This window comes from Bombina bombina, chromosome 6, assembly GCF_027579735.1.
Source record: "Bombina bombina isolate aBomBom1 chromosome 6, aBomBom1.pri, whole genome shotgun sequence".
Lineage (NCBI taxonomy): Eukaryota > Metazoa > Chordata > Amphibia > Anura > Bombinatoridae > Bombina > Bombina bombina.
In genome coordinates, this window is record NC_069504.1 from 1071630325 (window position 1) to 1071645313 (window position 14989).

General features: G+C 43.8%; 1 protein-coding gene across 4 annotated transcripts in view; it reads left to right on the forward strand.

Annotated features, from left to right (window-relative positions):
- FBXO7 (F-box protein 7) overlaps nt 1-14989 on the forward strand; it is a 109403-nt gene that overhangs the window by 62947 nt on the left and 31467 nt on the right. For all 4 annotated transcript variants that reach the window (XM_053718966.1, XM_053718964.1, XM_053718967.1 and 1 more), the window contains 2 exons: nt 613-705; nt 880-1056. In XM_053718966.1, coding sequence (XP_053574941.1) covers nt 613-705; nt 880-1056 — 270 coding nt within the window. The remainder of the gene's footprint in view (nt 1-612; nt 706-879; nt 1057-14989) is intronic.

The following is a 14989-nucleotide window of genomic DNA, read 5'->3' on the forward strand; positions in this document are numbered from 1 at the left end:
TGTGGAGAATATTTAAATCAGGGGCAAAGAACCTATGGCACAGGTTTCAAAGATGGCATGCTAAACACATTTGCTTTCACTCTGTCTCTGGGCTACTACCAATTTTGTTTGGTTTCATTGGCTGTTAATTTATTTCTTAATGATTTTATATTTCTTTTAAATCTGTTTTATATATCAGCAATTAAGCTTTAATTGTTCAAATACTTTGTTATTTTAATGGTCTCTCTGCTTGTATAAGCTTTACTTGAGCATAAGTCTTTTTGTAAGCTGATAAAAGTAAGCATGGAAAGGAGGATATCGTCAGGCCAGTGTTCCCTCTAACTTTTTTGAGCACCGTGTTCAAAAAATGTTAACTGCAATTTTAGGCCAAGTGATTAAAATGTGTACGCAAAAAGTGTAATTAAACTTGAAAATGTTGTCAAGGTAACAACAAACATACATACTGTAAACAAGCACATTGATATACACTCTTCTCTTACACACACTCTCTCACATAGACACACACTGAGGGAGAAAAAACAGAGGGGGAGAGAGAGAAAACAGAAGGGGGAGAGAGAAAACAAGGGGGATAACACAGAGATGTAATATTACAGTGCTTTTTTTTATCACCAGATAATGTTGCATCAGTGTATAAGGACCTACAGAGGTTGTCACGCCAGTTTAAAGATCAGTTGGTGTACCCTCTTCTTGCTACCACTCGACAAGGTAGGAGAACTCTCTCTAGATTTCTTGTTATTTAAATTCTGAGCAAGAAGTAATCTAAACTGTGTCATCACATAGGCTATATTTATAAAATCAAACCTTATGCATCATAGCATTACCTCTGTCACGTTTTCTCTCTTTCAATTTTGATGCCTCTGTATTACTTTGTTCTTACAGTTTTGAACCTTCCAGATACATTTGGTCTGATTGTTCTCCCTCTGGAACTAAAGCTGCGTATATTCCGGCTTTTGGATGTGCGCTCTATCTTGTCTCTTTCTGCCTCCTGTCGAGATTTATGGACAGACTCTAAAGACCCCTTCCTCTGGAGGTTCCTGTACAAGCGTGATTTTAAAGGTAAACACCAGGGGTTGCTCTGCAATCCAAATGGTTAAAGTCTGAGTAATTGATACCAGAGTGAAGCAGTATATTTAGAATTAAAGTGTCAGTAAACTTTAAAAATAATGTTATATAATTCTGCACATAGGAGCGAGCTGCACTTAGTCTTATGGCGCGGTCGGGCCGGGCTGTGACTATACAGCTGGCCCGATGCGCTGAGTAAATATAACAGACCCGCTTAGCAGAGAGCGGATCTGTGAAACAGCGTTTTTTTTTTTTAATTAATAGGGGAAATTATGTTTTATAAATGTTTGGCTAATATAATGTTATATAATTCTGCACTATGTGCAGAATTATATAACATTATTTTTAAGGTTTACTGTCCCTTTAAGGAATTAACACTATCCCACTTAGTAAACTAAGGGTTAAAGTCTGAGTTATTGATACCAGAGTGAAGCAGTATATTTAAAATTAAGGAATTAACACTATCCCACTTAGTAAACTAATTAATAAACATCATAGTCTTGGACTTAATAAAGGATAACATTGGCTAAAGGATAGATGACTGATTGTTTTAAAAGGCTATTATACTGAAGAAAGTTATCACTTTTGACTCTACAAATCTGTATGTTTAACCCCTGCATAATTAAAAAGGAGCCGCTGAGCAGTGCTAGTCTCAAGCGGAATCTGCCAATGCTGATTGTGTGAACCTCAATTTCCAATCAGGACCTTTGCAGGTTAGATTGGCAGGGTCAATATTGACAAAATTACATGCTTTTATGTATGAGAGCATGTCATTTTTTTTCTTCTATAAAGGTAATACGAGTCCATGGATTCATCCTTTACTTGTGGGATATTATCCTTCTGCTAACAGGAAGTGGCAAAGAGCACCACAGCAGAGCTGTCTATATAGCTCCTCCCTTAGCTCCACCCCCCAGTCATTCTCTTTGCCTACTCTAAGTACTAGGAAGGGTAAAGTGAAAGAGGTGATAAAATATTAGTTTTTAATTTCTTCAAGCAAGAGTTTGTTATTTTAAATGGTACCGGTGTGTACTATTTACTCTCAGGCAGCAGATGGATGAAGACTGCTGCCTGGAGGATGATGATCTTAGCATTTGTAACTAAGATCTATTGCTGTTCCCACAGAGGCTGAGGAGTACAGGAAACTTCAGTGTGAGGAACGGTTTCATGCTATGCAGCAGTGAGGTATGTTCAGTCATATTTTTCTGGAGAGACTGTGTATTTCAGAAAGGCTGACATTATACCCAGGAGGGTAAGGGTAAGCAGTAATCCTAGAGCTAAAAGAAGGGCATTACTTAGCTTGCATATGGGGCCAATTACAAATATGGTTGACACTGAATTGCAAATGTTTGTGAGCAAACGTTTTTTGATTTGGGAGTGCTTTAACGTTTTTGTGGGCAATAACGTTTTGGGCAACTTTATTAAGGGCACACATGGCTTAACTTTTGGGTCTCAGAACCCACATGGCTAGTTATAACCGCTCTGGTGCGGTTCTTTAAGGCTGTGGAGACATTGAGTGAGATGGACGGGGCCTATTTTCGCGCCTCATGCGCAGTTAGTTTTATCAGCAAGCAGCAAGCTCTAACTCCTGAGGGCCCTGGTGTATGTTTTGGGCCAAATCGAAGCTTTTACCCCACATTTTCGATCCCTGAGGGCAGGTAGGGCCACAGCAGGGCTGTGGCAAGGTGCTGAGTGTTTTTTTCCGGATCTGGGCCTATTTTCGATCCGGTTTGCAAATTAAGGGGTTAATTGTTAAAAATTTTTGTGGTGCAATCTTAACTACCTATATTGTGTCTTCATACATTTTGAAAAATGTGGTGCATGTTTAGGCTGTTTTGCAGAACGTGTATGCTTTTTTTCTCTTAAAGGCGCAGTACCGTTTTCTCCAACATAGGTGTGTCCGGTCCACGGCGTCATCCTTACTTGTGGGATATTCTCTTCCCCAACAGGAAATGGCAAAGAGCCCAGCAAAGCTGGTCACATGATCCCTCCTAGGCTCCGCCTACCCCAGTCATTCTCTTTGCCGTTGTACAGGCAACATCTCCACGGAGATGGCTTAGAGTTTTTTAGGGTTAAAGCTTCCAAATTTGGTGTGCAATACTTTTAAGGCTTTAAGACACTGTGGTGAAAATTTGGTGAATTTTGAACAATTCCTTCATGTTTTTTCGCAATTGCAGTAATAAAGTGTGTTCAGTTTAAAATTTAAAGTGACAGTAACGGTTTTATTTTATGCCTGTTTATCATGTCTGAACTACCAGATAGACTGTGTTCTGAATGTGGGGAAGCCAGAATTCCTATTCATTTAAATAAATGTGATTTATGTGACAATGACAATGATGCCCAAGATGATTCCTCAAGTGAGGGGAGTAAGCATGGTACTGCATCATTCCCTCCTTCGTCTACACGAGTCTTGCCCACTCAGGAGGCCCCTAGTACATCTAGCACGCCAATACTCCTTACTATGCAACAATTAACGGCTGTAATGGATAATTCTGTCAAAAACATTTCTCCAACATAGGTGTGTCCGGTCCACGGCGTCATCCTTACTTGTGGGATATTCTCTTCCCCAACAGGAAATGGCAAAGAGCCCAGCAAAGCTGGTCACATGATCCCTCCTAGGCTCCGCCTACCCCAGTCATTCTCTTTGCCGTTGTACAGGCAACATCTCCACGGAGATGGCTTAGAGTTTTTTAGTGTTTAACTGTAGTTTTTCATTATTCAATCAAGAGTTTGTTATTTTCAAATAGTGCTGGTATGTACTATTTACTCAGAAACAGAAAAGAGATGAAGAATTCTGTTTGTATGAGGAAAATGATTTTAGCAACCGTAACTAAAATCCATGGCTGTTCCACACAGGACTGTTGAGAGCTATTAACTTCAGTTGGGGGAACAGTGTGCAGTCTCTTGCTGCTTGAGGTATGACACATTCTAACAAGACGATGTAATGCTGGAAGCTGTCATTTTCCCTATGGGATCCGGTAAGCCATTTTTATTAAGATAGTAAATAAGGGCTTCACAAGGGCTTATTAAGACTGTAGACTTTTTCTGGGCTAAATCGATTCATTATTAACACATATTTAGCCTTGAGGAATCATTTATTCTGGGTATTTTGATATGATTATATCGGCAGGCACTGTTTTTGACACCTTATTCTTTAGGGGCTTCCCTAATCATAGTCAGAGCCTCATTTTCGCGCCGGTAATGGCGCACTTGTTTTTGAGGACAGCATGGCATGCAGCTGCATGTGTGTGGAGCTCTGATACATAGAAAAGTCTTTCTGAAGGCATCATTTGGTATCGTATTCCCCTTTGGGCTTGGTTGGGTCTCAGCAAAGCAGATTCCAGGGACTGTAAAGGGGTTAAATATAAAAACGGCTCCGGTTCCGTTATTTTAAGGGTTAAAGCTTCCAAATTTGGTGTGCAATACTTTTAAGGCTTTAAGACACTGTGGTGAAATTTTGGTGAATTTTGAACAATTCCTTCATACTTTTTCGCAATTGCAGTAATAAAGTGTGTTTAGTTTAAAATTTAAAGTGACAGTAACGGTTTTATTTTAAAACGTTTTTTGTGCTTTGTTATCAAGTTTATGCCTGTTTAACATGTCTGAACTACCAGATAGATTGTGTTCTGAATGTGGGGAAATCAAGGTTCCTTCTCATTTAACTATATGTATTTTATGTCATAAAAAATTTAGTAAAAATGATGCCCAAGATGATTCCTCAAGTGAGGGGAGTAAGCATGGTACTGCATCATCCCCTACTTCGTCTACACCAGTCTTGCCCATACAGGAGGCCCCTAGTACATCTAGTGCGCCAATACTCCTTACTATGCAACATTTAACGGCTGTAATGGATAATTCTATCAAAAACATTTTAGCCAATATGCCCACTTATCAGCGAAAGCGCGACTGCTCTGTTTTAGAAAATTCTGTAGAGCATGAGAACGCTGATGATATGGTTTCTGAAGGGCCCCTACACCAGTCTGAGGGGGCCAGGGAGGTTTTGTCTGAGGAGAAATTTCAGATTCAGGAAACATTTCTCAACAAGCTGAACCTGATGTGATTAATTTTAAATTTAAGTTGGAACATCTCCGCGCTCTGCTTAAGGAGGTGTTATCCAATTTGGATGATTGTGATTATCTGGTCATTCCAGAACCACTATGTAAAATAGAAAAGTTCTTAGAGGCCCCGGGGCCCCCCGAAGCTTTTCCTATATCCAAGCGGGTGGCGTACATTGTTAGTAAAGAATGGGACAGGCCCGGTATACCTTTAGTACCTTCCCCCATATTTATAAAATTGTTTTCCTATAGTCGACCCCAGAAAGGACTGATGGCAGACAGTCCCCAAGGTCGAGGGGGCGGTTTCTACTCTACACAAGCGCGCCACTATACCCATAGAAGATAGTTGTGCTTTCCAAGATCCTATGGATAAAAAATTAGAAGGTCTGCTAAAGATGTTTGTTCAGCAAGGTTCCCTTCTACATCCAATTGCATGCATTGTCCCTGTCACTGCAGCCGCGTGTTTCTAGTTTGATGAGCTAGGAAAGGCGATTATTAGTAATTCTTCTTCTTATGAGGAGATTATGGACAGAATTCGTGCTCTTAAATTGGCTAATTCTTTCACCCTCGACGCCACCTTGCAATTGGCTAGGTTAGCGGCGAAAAAATTCTGGGTTTTGCTATTGGGGCGCAGAGCGCTTCGGTTAAAATCTTGGACAGCGGATGCGTCTTCCAAGAACAAATTGCTTGACATTCCTTTCAAGGGGAAAACACTCTTTGGCCCTGACTTGAAAGAGATTATCTCTGATATCACTGGGGGCAAGGGCCACGCCCTTCCTCGGGATAGGTCTTTTCAAGACCAAAAATAAACCTAAGTTTAAGCAGGAAGGTAATACTTCTCAAGCCAATCCAGCCTGGAGACCTATGCAAGGCTGGAACATAGGAAAGCAGGCCAGGAAACCTGCCACTGCTACCAAGATAGCATGAAATGCGGGCCCCCGATCCGGGACCGGATCTGGTGGGGGGCAGACTCTCTCTCTTCGCTCAGGCTGGGGCAAGAGATGTTCTGGATCCTTGGGCGTTAGAAATAGTCTCCCAAGGTTATTCTCTGGAGTTCAAGGGGCTTCCTCCTAGGGGGAGGTTCCACAGGTCTCAGTTGTCTGCAGACCACATAAGAAGACAGGCATTCTTACATTGGGTAAAAGACCTGCTAAAAATGGGAGTGATTCATCCTGTTCCATTAGGAGAACAAGGGATGGGGTTCTACTCCATTCTGTTCATAGTTCCCAAAAAAGAGGGAACGTTCAGACCAATCTTCGATCTCAAGATCTTGAACAAGTTTCTCAAGGTTCCATCGTTCAAGATGGAAACCATTCGAACACTTCTTCCTTCCATCCAGGAAGGTCAATTCATGACCAAGGTGGATTTCAAGGATGCGTATCTACATATTCCTATCCACAAGGAACATTATCGGTTCCTAAGGTTTGCATTCCTGGACAAGCATTTCCAGTTCGTGGCGTTTTCTTTCGGATTAGCCACTGCTCCTAGGTTTTTCTCATAGGTACTAGGGTCCCTTCTGGCGGTGCTAAGACCAAGGGGCATTGCTGTAGTACCTTACTTGGACGACATTCTGATCGAGCGTCGTCCCTTCCTCAAGTATAGGCTCACACGGACATTGTCCTGGCCTTTCTCAGATCTCACGGATGGAAAGTGAACGTGGAAAAGAGTTCTCTATCTCCGTCAACGAGGGTTCCCTTCTTGGGAACTATAATAGACTCCTTAGAAATGAGGATTTTTCTGACAGAAGCCAGAAAAACAAAACTTCTAGACTCTTGTCGGATACTTCATTCCGTTCCTCTTCCTTCCATAGCGCAGGACATGGAAGTGATAGGTTTGATGGTAGCGACACTGGACATAGTTCCTTTTGTGCGCATTCATCTAAGACCATTACAACTGTTCATGCTCAGTCAGTGGAATGGGGACTATTCAGACTTGTCTCCGAAGATACAAGTAAATCAGAGGACCAGAGACTCATTCCGTTGGTGGCTGTCCCTGGACAACTGTCACAAGGGATGACCTTCTGCAGACCAGAGTGGGTCATTGTCACGACCGACGCCAGTCTGAGGGGCTGGGGCGCGGTCTGGGGATCCCTGAAAGCTCAGGGTCTTTGGTCTCGGGTAGACTCTCTTCTACCGATAAATATTCTGGAACTGAGAGCGATATTCGATGCTCTCAAAGCTTGGCCTCAGCTAGCGAGGGCCAAGTTCATACATCAACCATCAGGGGGGAACAAGGAGTTCCCTAGCGATGGAAGAAGTGACCAAAATCATTCTATGGGCGGAGTCTCACTCCTGCCACCTGTCTGCTATCCACATCCCAGGAGTGGAAAATTGGGAAGCGGATTTTCTGAGTCGTCAGACATTGCATCCGGGGGAGTGGGAACTCCATCCGGAAATCTTTGCCCGAGTCACTCAACCGTGGGGCATTCCAGACATGGATCTGATGGCCTCTCGTCAGAACTTTAGAGTTCCTTACTACGGGTACAGATCCAGGGATCCCAAGGCGGCTCTAGGGGATGCACTAGTAGCACCTTGGACCTTCAAACTAGCTTATGTGTTCCCGCCGTTTCCTCTCATCCCCAGGCTGGTAGCCAGGATCAATCAGGAGAGGGCGTCGGTGATTTTGATAGCTCCTGCGTGGCCACGCAGGACTTGGTATGCAGATCTGGTGAATATGTCATCGGCTCCACCATGGAAGCTACCTTTGAGACGAGACCTTCTTGTTCTAGGTCCGTTCGACCCACTCCAGCGGACTGCTTGGAGATTGAACGCTTGATCTTATCAAAGCGAGGGTTCTCAGATTCTGTTATTAATACTCTTGTTCAGGCCTGAAAGCCTGTAACCAGAAAAATTACCACATAATTTGGTATATCTGTTGGTGTGAATCTGCAGGATTCCCTTGGGACAAGGTTAAGATTCCTAAGAGTCTATCCTTCCTTCGAGAAGGATTGGAAAAAGGATTATCTGCAAGTTCCTTGATGGGACAGATTTCTGCCTTGTCCGTGTTACTTCACAAAAAGCTGGCAGCTGTGCCAGATGTTCTAGCCTTTGTTCAGGCTCTGGTTAGAATCAAGCCTGTTTACAAAATTTTTGACTCCTACTTGGAGTCTCAACCTAGTTCTTTCAGTTCTTCAGGGGGTTCCGTTTGAACCCTTACATTCCGTTGATATTAAGTTATTATCTTGGAAAGTTTGTTTTTGGTTGCAATTTCTTCTGCTAGAAGAGTTTCAGAATTATCTGCTCTGCAGTGTTCTTCTCCTTATCTGGAGTTCTATGCAGATAAGGTGGTTTTGCGTACTAAACCTGGTTTTCTTCCAAAAGTTGTTTCTAACAAAGACATTAACCAGGAGATAGTTGTACCTTTCTTTGTGTCCTAATCCAGTTTCAAAAAAGGAACGTTTGTTGCACAACTTGAATGTAGTTCGTGCTCTCAAATTTTACTTAGCAGCTACTAAGGATTTCAGACAAACTTTGTCTTTGTTTGTTGTTTATTCTGGTAAACGGAGAGGTCAAAAAGCAACTTCTACCTCTCTCTCCTTCTGGATTAAAAGCATTATCCGATTGGCTTATGAGACTGCCGGACGGCAGCCTCCTGAAAGAATCACAGCTCACTCCACTAGGGCTGTGGCTTCCACATGGGCCTTCAAGAACGAGGCTTCTGTTGATCAGATATGTAGGGCAGCGACTTGGTCTTCACTGCACACTTTTACCAAATTTTACAAGTTTGATACTTTTGCTTCTTCTGAGGCTATTTTTGGGAGAAGGGTTTTGCAAGCCGTGGTGCCTTCCATTTAGGTGACCTGATTTGCTCCCTCCCTTCATCCGTGTCCTAAAGCTTTGGTATTGGTTCCCACAAGTAAGGATGACGCCGTGGACCGGACACACCTATGTTGGAGAAAACAGAATTTATGTTTACCTGATAAATTTCTTTCTCCAACGGTGTGTCCGGTCCACGGCCCGCCCGGGTTTTTTTAATCAGGTCTGATAATTTATTTTCTTTAACTACAGTCACCACGGTACCATATGGTTTCTCCTATGCAAATATTCCTCCTTAACGTCGGTCGAATGACTGGGGTAGGCGGAGCCTAGGAGGGATCATGTGACCAGCTTTGCTGGGCTCTTTGCCATTTCCTGTTGGGGAAGAGAATATCCCACAAGTAAGGATGACGCCGTGGACCGGACACACCGTTGGAGAAAGAAATTTATCAGGTAAACATAAATTCTGTTTTTAGCCAAAATGAACACTTATCAGCGTAAGCGCGACTGCTCTGTTTTAGATACTGAAGAGCATGACGACGCTGATAATAATGGTTCTGAAGGGCCCCTAACCCAGTCTGATGGGGCCAGGGAGGTTTTGTCTGAGGGAGAAATTACTGATTCAGGGAACATTTCTCAACAAGCTGAACCTGATGTGATTACGTTTAAATTTAAGTTGGAACATCTCCGCATTCTGCTTAAGGAGGTATTATCCACTCTGGATGATTGTGACAAGTTGGTCATCCCAGAGAAACTATGTAAAATGGACAAGTTCCTAGAGGTCCCGGGGCTCCCAGAAGCTTTTCCTATACCCAAGCGGGTGGCGGACTTTGTTAATAAAGAATGGGAAAGGCCCGGTATTCCTTTCGTCCCTCCCCCCATATTTAAAAAATTGTTTCCTATGGTCGACCCCAGAAAGGACTTATGGCAGACAGTCCCCAAGGTCGAGGGAGCGGTTTCCACTTTAAACAAACGCACCACTATACCCATAGAGGATAGTTGTGCTTTCAAAGATCCTATGGATAAAAAATTAGAAGGTTTACTTAAAAAGATGTTTGTTCAGCAGGGTTACCTTCTACAACCAATTTCATGCATTGTCCCTGTCGCTACAGCCGCATGTTTCTGGTTCGATGAGCTGATAAAGGCGGTCGATAGTGATTCTCCTCCTTATGAGGAGATTATGGACAGAATCAATGCTCTCAAATTGGCTAATTCTTTCACCCTAGACGCCACTTTGCAATTGGCTAGGTTAGCGGCTAAGAATTCTGGATTTGCTATTGTGGCGCGCAGAGCGCTTTGGTTGAAATCTTGGTCAGCTGATGCGTCTTCCAAGAACAAGCTACTTAACATTCCTTTCAAGGGGAAAACGCTGTTTGGCCCTGACTTGAAAGAGATTATCTCTGATATCACTGGGGGTAAGGGCCACGCCCTTCCTCAGGATCGGCCTTTCAAGGCAAAAAATAAACCTAATTTTCGTCCCTTTCGTAGAAACGGACCAGCCCAAAGTGCTACGTCCTCTAAGCAAGAGGGTAATAATTCTCAAGCCAAGCCAGCTTGGAGACCAATGCAAGGCTGGAACAAGGGAAAGCAGGCCAAGAAACCTGCCACTGCTACCAAGACAGCATGAAATGTTGGCCCCCGATCCGGGACCGGATCTGCTGGGGGGCAGACTCTCTCTCTTCGCTCAGGCTTGGGCAAGAGATGTTCTGGATCCTTGGGCGCTAGAAATAGTCTCCCAAGGTTATCTTCTGGAATTCAAGGGGCTTCCCCCAAGGGGGAGGTTCCACAGGTCTCAGTTGTCTTCAGACCACATAAAAAGACAGGCATTCTTACATTGTGTAGAAGACCTGTTAAAAATGGGAGTGATTCATCCTGTTCCATTAAGAGAACAAGGGATGGGGTTCTACTCCAATCTGTTCATAGTTCCCAAAAAAGAGGGAACGTTCAGACCAATCTTAGATCTCAAGATCTTAAACAAGTTTCTCAAGGTTCCATCGTTCAAGATGGAAACCATTCGAACTATTCTTCCTTCCATCCAGGAAGGTCAATTCATGACCACGGTGGATTTAAAGGATGCGTATCTACATATTCCTATCCACAAGGAACATCATCGGTTCCTAAGGTTCGCATTCCTGGACAAGCATTACCAGTTCGTGGCGCTTCCTTTCGGATTAGCCACTGCTCCAAGGATTTTCACAAAGGTACTAGGGTCCCTTCTAGCTGTGCTAAGACCAAGGGGCATTGCTGTAGTACCTTACTTGGACGACATTCTGATTCAAGCGTCGTCCCTTCCTCAAGCAAGGGCTCACACGGACATTGTCCTGGCCTTTCTCAGATCTCACGGATGGAAAGTGAACGTGGAAAAGAGTTCTCTATCTCCGTCAACAAGGGTTCCCTTCTTGGGAACAATAATAGACTCCTTAGAAATGAGGATTTTTCTGACAGAGGCCAGAAAAACAAAACTTCTAGACTCTTGTCGGATACTTCATTCCGTTCCTCTTCCTTCCATAGCGCAGTGCATGGAAGTGATCGGTTTGATGGTAGCGGCAATGGACATAGTTCCTTTTGCGCGCATTCATCTAAGACCATTACAACTGTGCATGCTCAGTCAGTGGAATGGGGACTATACAGACTTGTCTCCGAAGATACAAGTAAATCAGAGGACCAGAGACTCACTCCGTTGGTGGCTGTCCCTGGACAACCTGTCACAAGGGATGACATTCCGCAGACCAGAGTGGGTCATTGTCACGACCGACGCCAGTCTGATGGGCTGGGGCGCGGTCTGGGGATCCCTGAAAGCTCAGGGTCTTTGGTCTCGGGAAGAATCTCTTCTACCGATAAATATTCTGGAACTGAGAGCGATATTCAATGCTCTCAAGGCTTGGCCTCAGCTAGCGAGGGCCAAGTTCATACGGTTTCAATCAGACAACATGACAACTGTTGCGTACATCAACCATCAGGGGGGAACAAGGAGTTCCCTAGCGATGGAAGAAGTGACCAAAATCATTCTATGGGCGGAGTCTCACTCCTGCCACCTGTCTGCTATCCACATCCCAGGAGTGGAAAATTGGGAAGCGGATTTTCTGAGTCGTCAGACATTGCATCCGGGGGAGTGGGAACTCCATCCGGAAATCTTTGCCCAAGTCACTCAGCTGTGGGGCATTCCAGACATGGATCTGATGGCCTCTCGTCAGAACTTCAAAGTTCCTTGCTACGGGTCCAGATCCAGGGATCCCAAGGCGGCTCTAGTGGATGCACTAGTAGCACCTTGGACCTTCAAACTAGCTTATGTGTTCCCGCCGTTTCCTCTCATCCCCAGGCTGGTAGCCAGGATCAATCAGGAGAGGGCGTCGGTGATCTTGATAGCTCCTGCGTGGCCACGCAGGACTTGGTATGCAGATCTGGTGAATATGTCATCGGCTCCACCTTGGAAGCTACCTTTGAGACGAGACCTTCTTGTTCAGGGTCCGTTCGAACATCCGAATCTGGTTTCACTCCAGCTGACTGCTTGGAGATTGAACGCTTGATCTTATCGAAGCGAGGGTTCTCAGATTCTGTTATCGATACTCTTGTTCAGGCCAGAAAGCCTGTAACTAGAAAGATTTACCACAAAATTTGGAAAAAATATATCTGTTGGTGTGAATCTAAAGGATTCCCTTGGGACAAGGTTAAGATTCCTAAGATTCTATCCTTCCTTCAAGAAGGATTGGAAAAAGGATTATCTGCAAGTTCCCTGAAGGGACAGATTTCTGCCTTGTCTGTGTTACTTCACAAAAAGCTGGCAGCTGTGCCAGATGTTCAAGCCTTTGTTCAGGCTCTGGTTAGAATTAAGCCTGTTTACAAACCTTTGACTCCTCCTTGGAGTCTCAATTTAGTTCTTTCAGTTCTTCAGGGGGTTCCGTTTGAACCCTTACATTCCGTTGATATTAAGTTATTATCTTGGAAAGTTTTGTTTTTAGTTGCAATTTCTTCTGCTAGAAGAGTTTCAGAATTATCTGCTCTGCAGTGTTCTCCTCCTTATCTGGTGTTCCATGCAGATAAGGTGGTTTTACGTACTAAACCTGGTTTTCTTCCAAAAGTTGTTTCTAAACATTAACCAGGAGATTATCGTACCTTCTCTGTGTCCGAAACCAGTTTCAAAGAAGGAACGTTTGTTGCACAATTTGGATGTTGTTCGCGCTCTAAAATTCTATTTAGATGCTACAAAGGATTTTAGACAAACATCTTCCTTGTTTGTTGTTTATTCCGGTAAAAGGAGAGGTCAAAAAGCAACTTCTACCTCTCTCTCTTTTTGGATTAAAAGCATCATCAGATTGGCTTACGAGACTGCCGGACGGCAGCCTCCCGAAAGAATCACAGCTCATTCCACTAGGGCTGTGGCTTCCACATGGGCCTTCAAGAACGAGGCTTCTGTTGATCAGATATGTAGGGCAGCGACTTGGTCTTCACTGCACACTTTTACCAAATTTTACAAGTTTGATACTTTTGCTTCTTCTGAGGCTATTTTTGGGAGAAAGGTTTTGCAAGCCGTGGTGCCTTCCATTTAGGTGACCTGATTTGCTCCCTCCCTTCATCCGTGTCCTAAAGCTTTGGTATTGGTTCCCACAAGTAAGGATGACGCCGTGGACCGGACACACCTATGTTGGAGAAAACAGAATTTATGTTTACCTGATAAATTACTTTCTCCAACGGTGTGTCCGGTCCACGGCCCGCCCTGGTTTTTTTAATCAGGTCTGATAATTTATTTTCTTTAACTACAGTCACCACGGTACCATATGGTTTCTCCTATGCAAATATTCCTCCTTAACGTCGGTCGAATGACTGGGGTAGGCGGAGCCTAGGAGGGATCATGTGACCAGCTTTGCTGGGCTCTTTGCCATTTCCTGTTGGGGAAGAGAATATCCCACAAGTAAGGATGACGCCGTGGACCGGACACACCGTTGGAGAAAGTAATTTATCAGGTAAACATAAATTCTGTTTTTTAAGATTGTTATTTTTTTCACTAAATTAAGTGTTTTCATGCTTGTTTGTAGTCATTACTAGCCTGTTCAACATGTCTGACATTGAGGAAAGTCAATGTTCAATATGTTTAGAAGCCATTGTGGAACCTCCACTTAGAATGTGTCCCTCATGCACTGAAAGGTCAATAAATTGTAAAGAACATATTTTAGCTACTAAAAGTATGTCGCAGGATGATTCTCAGTCAGAAGAGAATCAGGTTTTGCCATCTAATTCTCCCCAAGTGTCAAACCGTTTACGCCCGCACAAGCGACGCCAAGTACTTCTAGTGAGTCTAATTCTTTCAACTTGCAAGATATGGCCGTAGTTATGAATACTACCCTCACAGAGGTTTTATCTAAGCTGCCTGGGTTGCAGGGGAAGCGCAGTAGGTCTGGTGTGAGAACAAACGCTGAGCCCTCTGATGCTTTATTAGCCATATCCGATGTACCCTCACAATGTTCTGACGTGAGGGATTTGCTGGCTGAGGGAGAGATTTCTGATTCAGGAAATATGTTCCCTCAGACAGATTCAGATATGACGGCTTTTAAATTTAAACTAGAACACCTCCGTTTATTGCTCAGGGAGGTTTTAGCTACTCTGGATGATTGTGACCCTATTGTAGTTCCAGAGAAATTGTGTAAAATGGACAGATTCCTAGAGGTTCCTGCCTACACTGATGTTTTTCCGGTCCCTAAGAGGATTTTGGAAATTGTTACTAAGGAGTGAGATAGACCAGGTATTCCGTTCGCTCCCCCTCCTACTTTTAAGAAAATGTTTCCCATATCTGACGCTGTGCGGGACTCGTGGCAGACGGTCCCTAAGGTGGAGGGAGCTATTTCTTTCATGTAATTAGCAAGAGTCCATGAGCTAGTGACGTATGGAATATACATTCCTACCAGGAGGGGCAAAGTTTCCCAAACCTCAAAATGCCTATAAATACACCCCTCACCACACCCACAATTCAGTTTTACAAACTTTGCCTCCGATGGAGGTGGTGAAGTAAGTTTGTGCTAGATTCTACGTTGATATGCGCTCCGCAGCAAGTTGGAGCCCGGTTTTCCTCTCAGCGTGCAGTGAATGTCAGAGGGATGTGAGGAGAGTATTGCCTATTTGAATGCA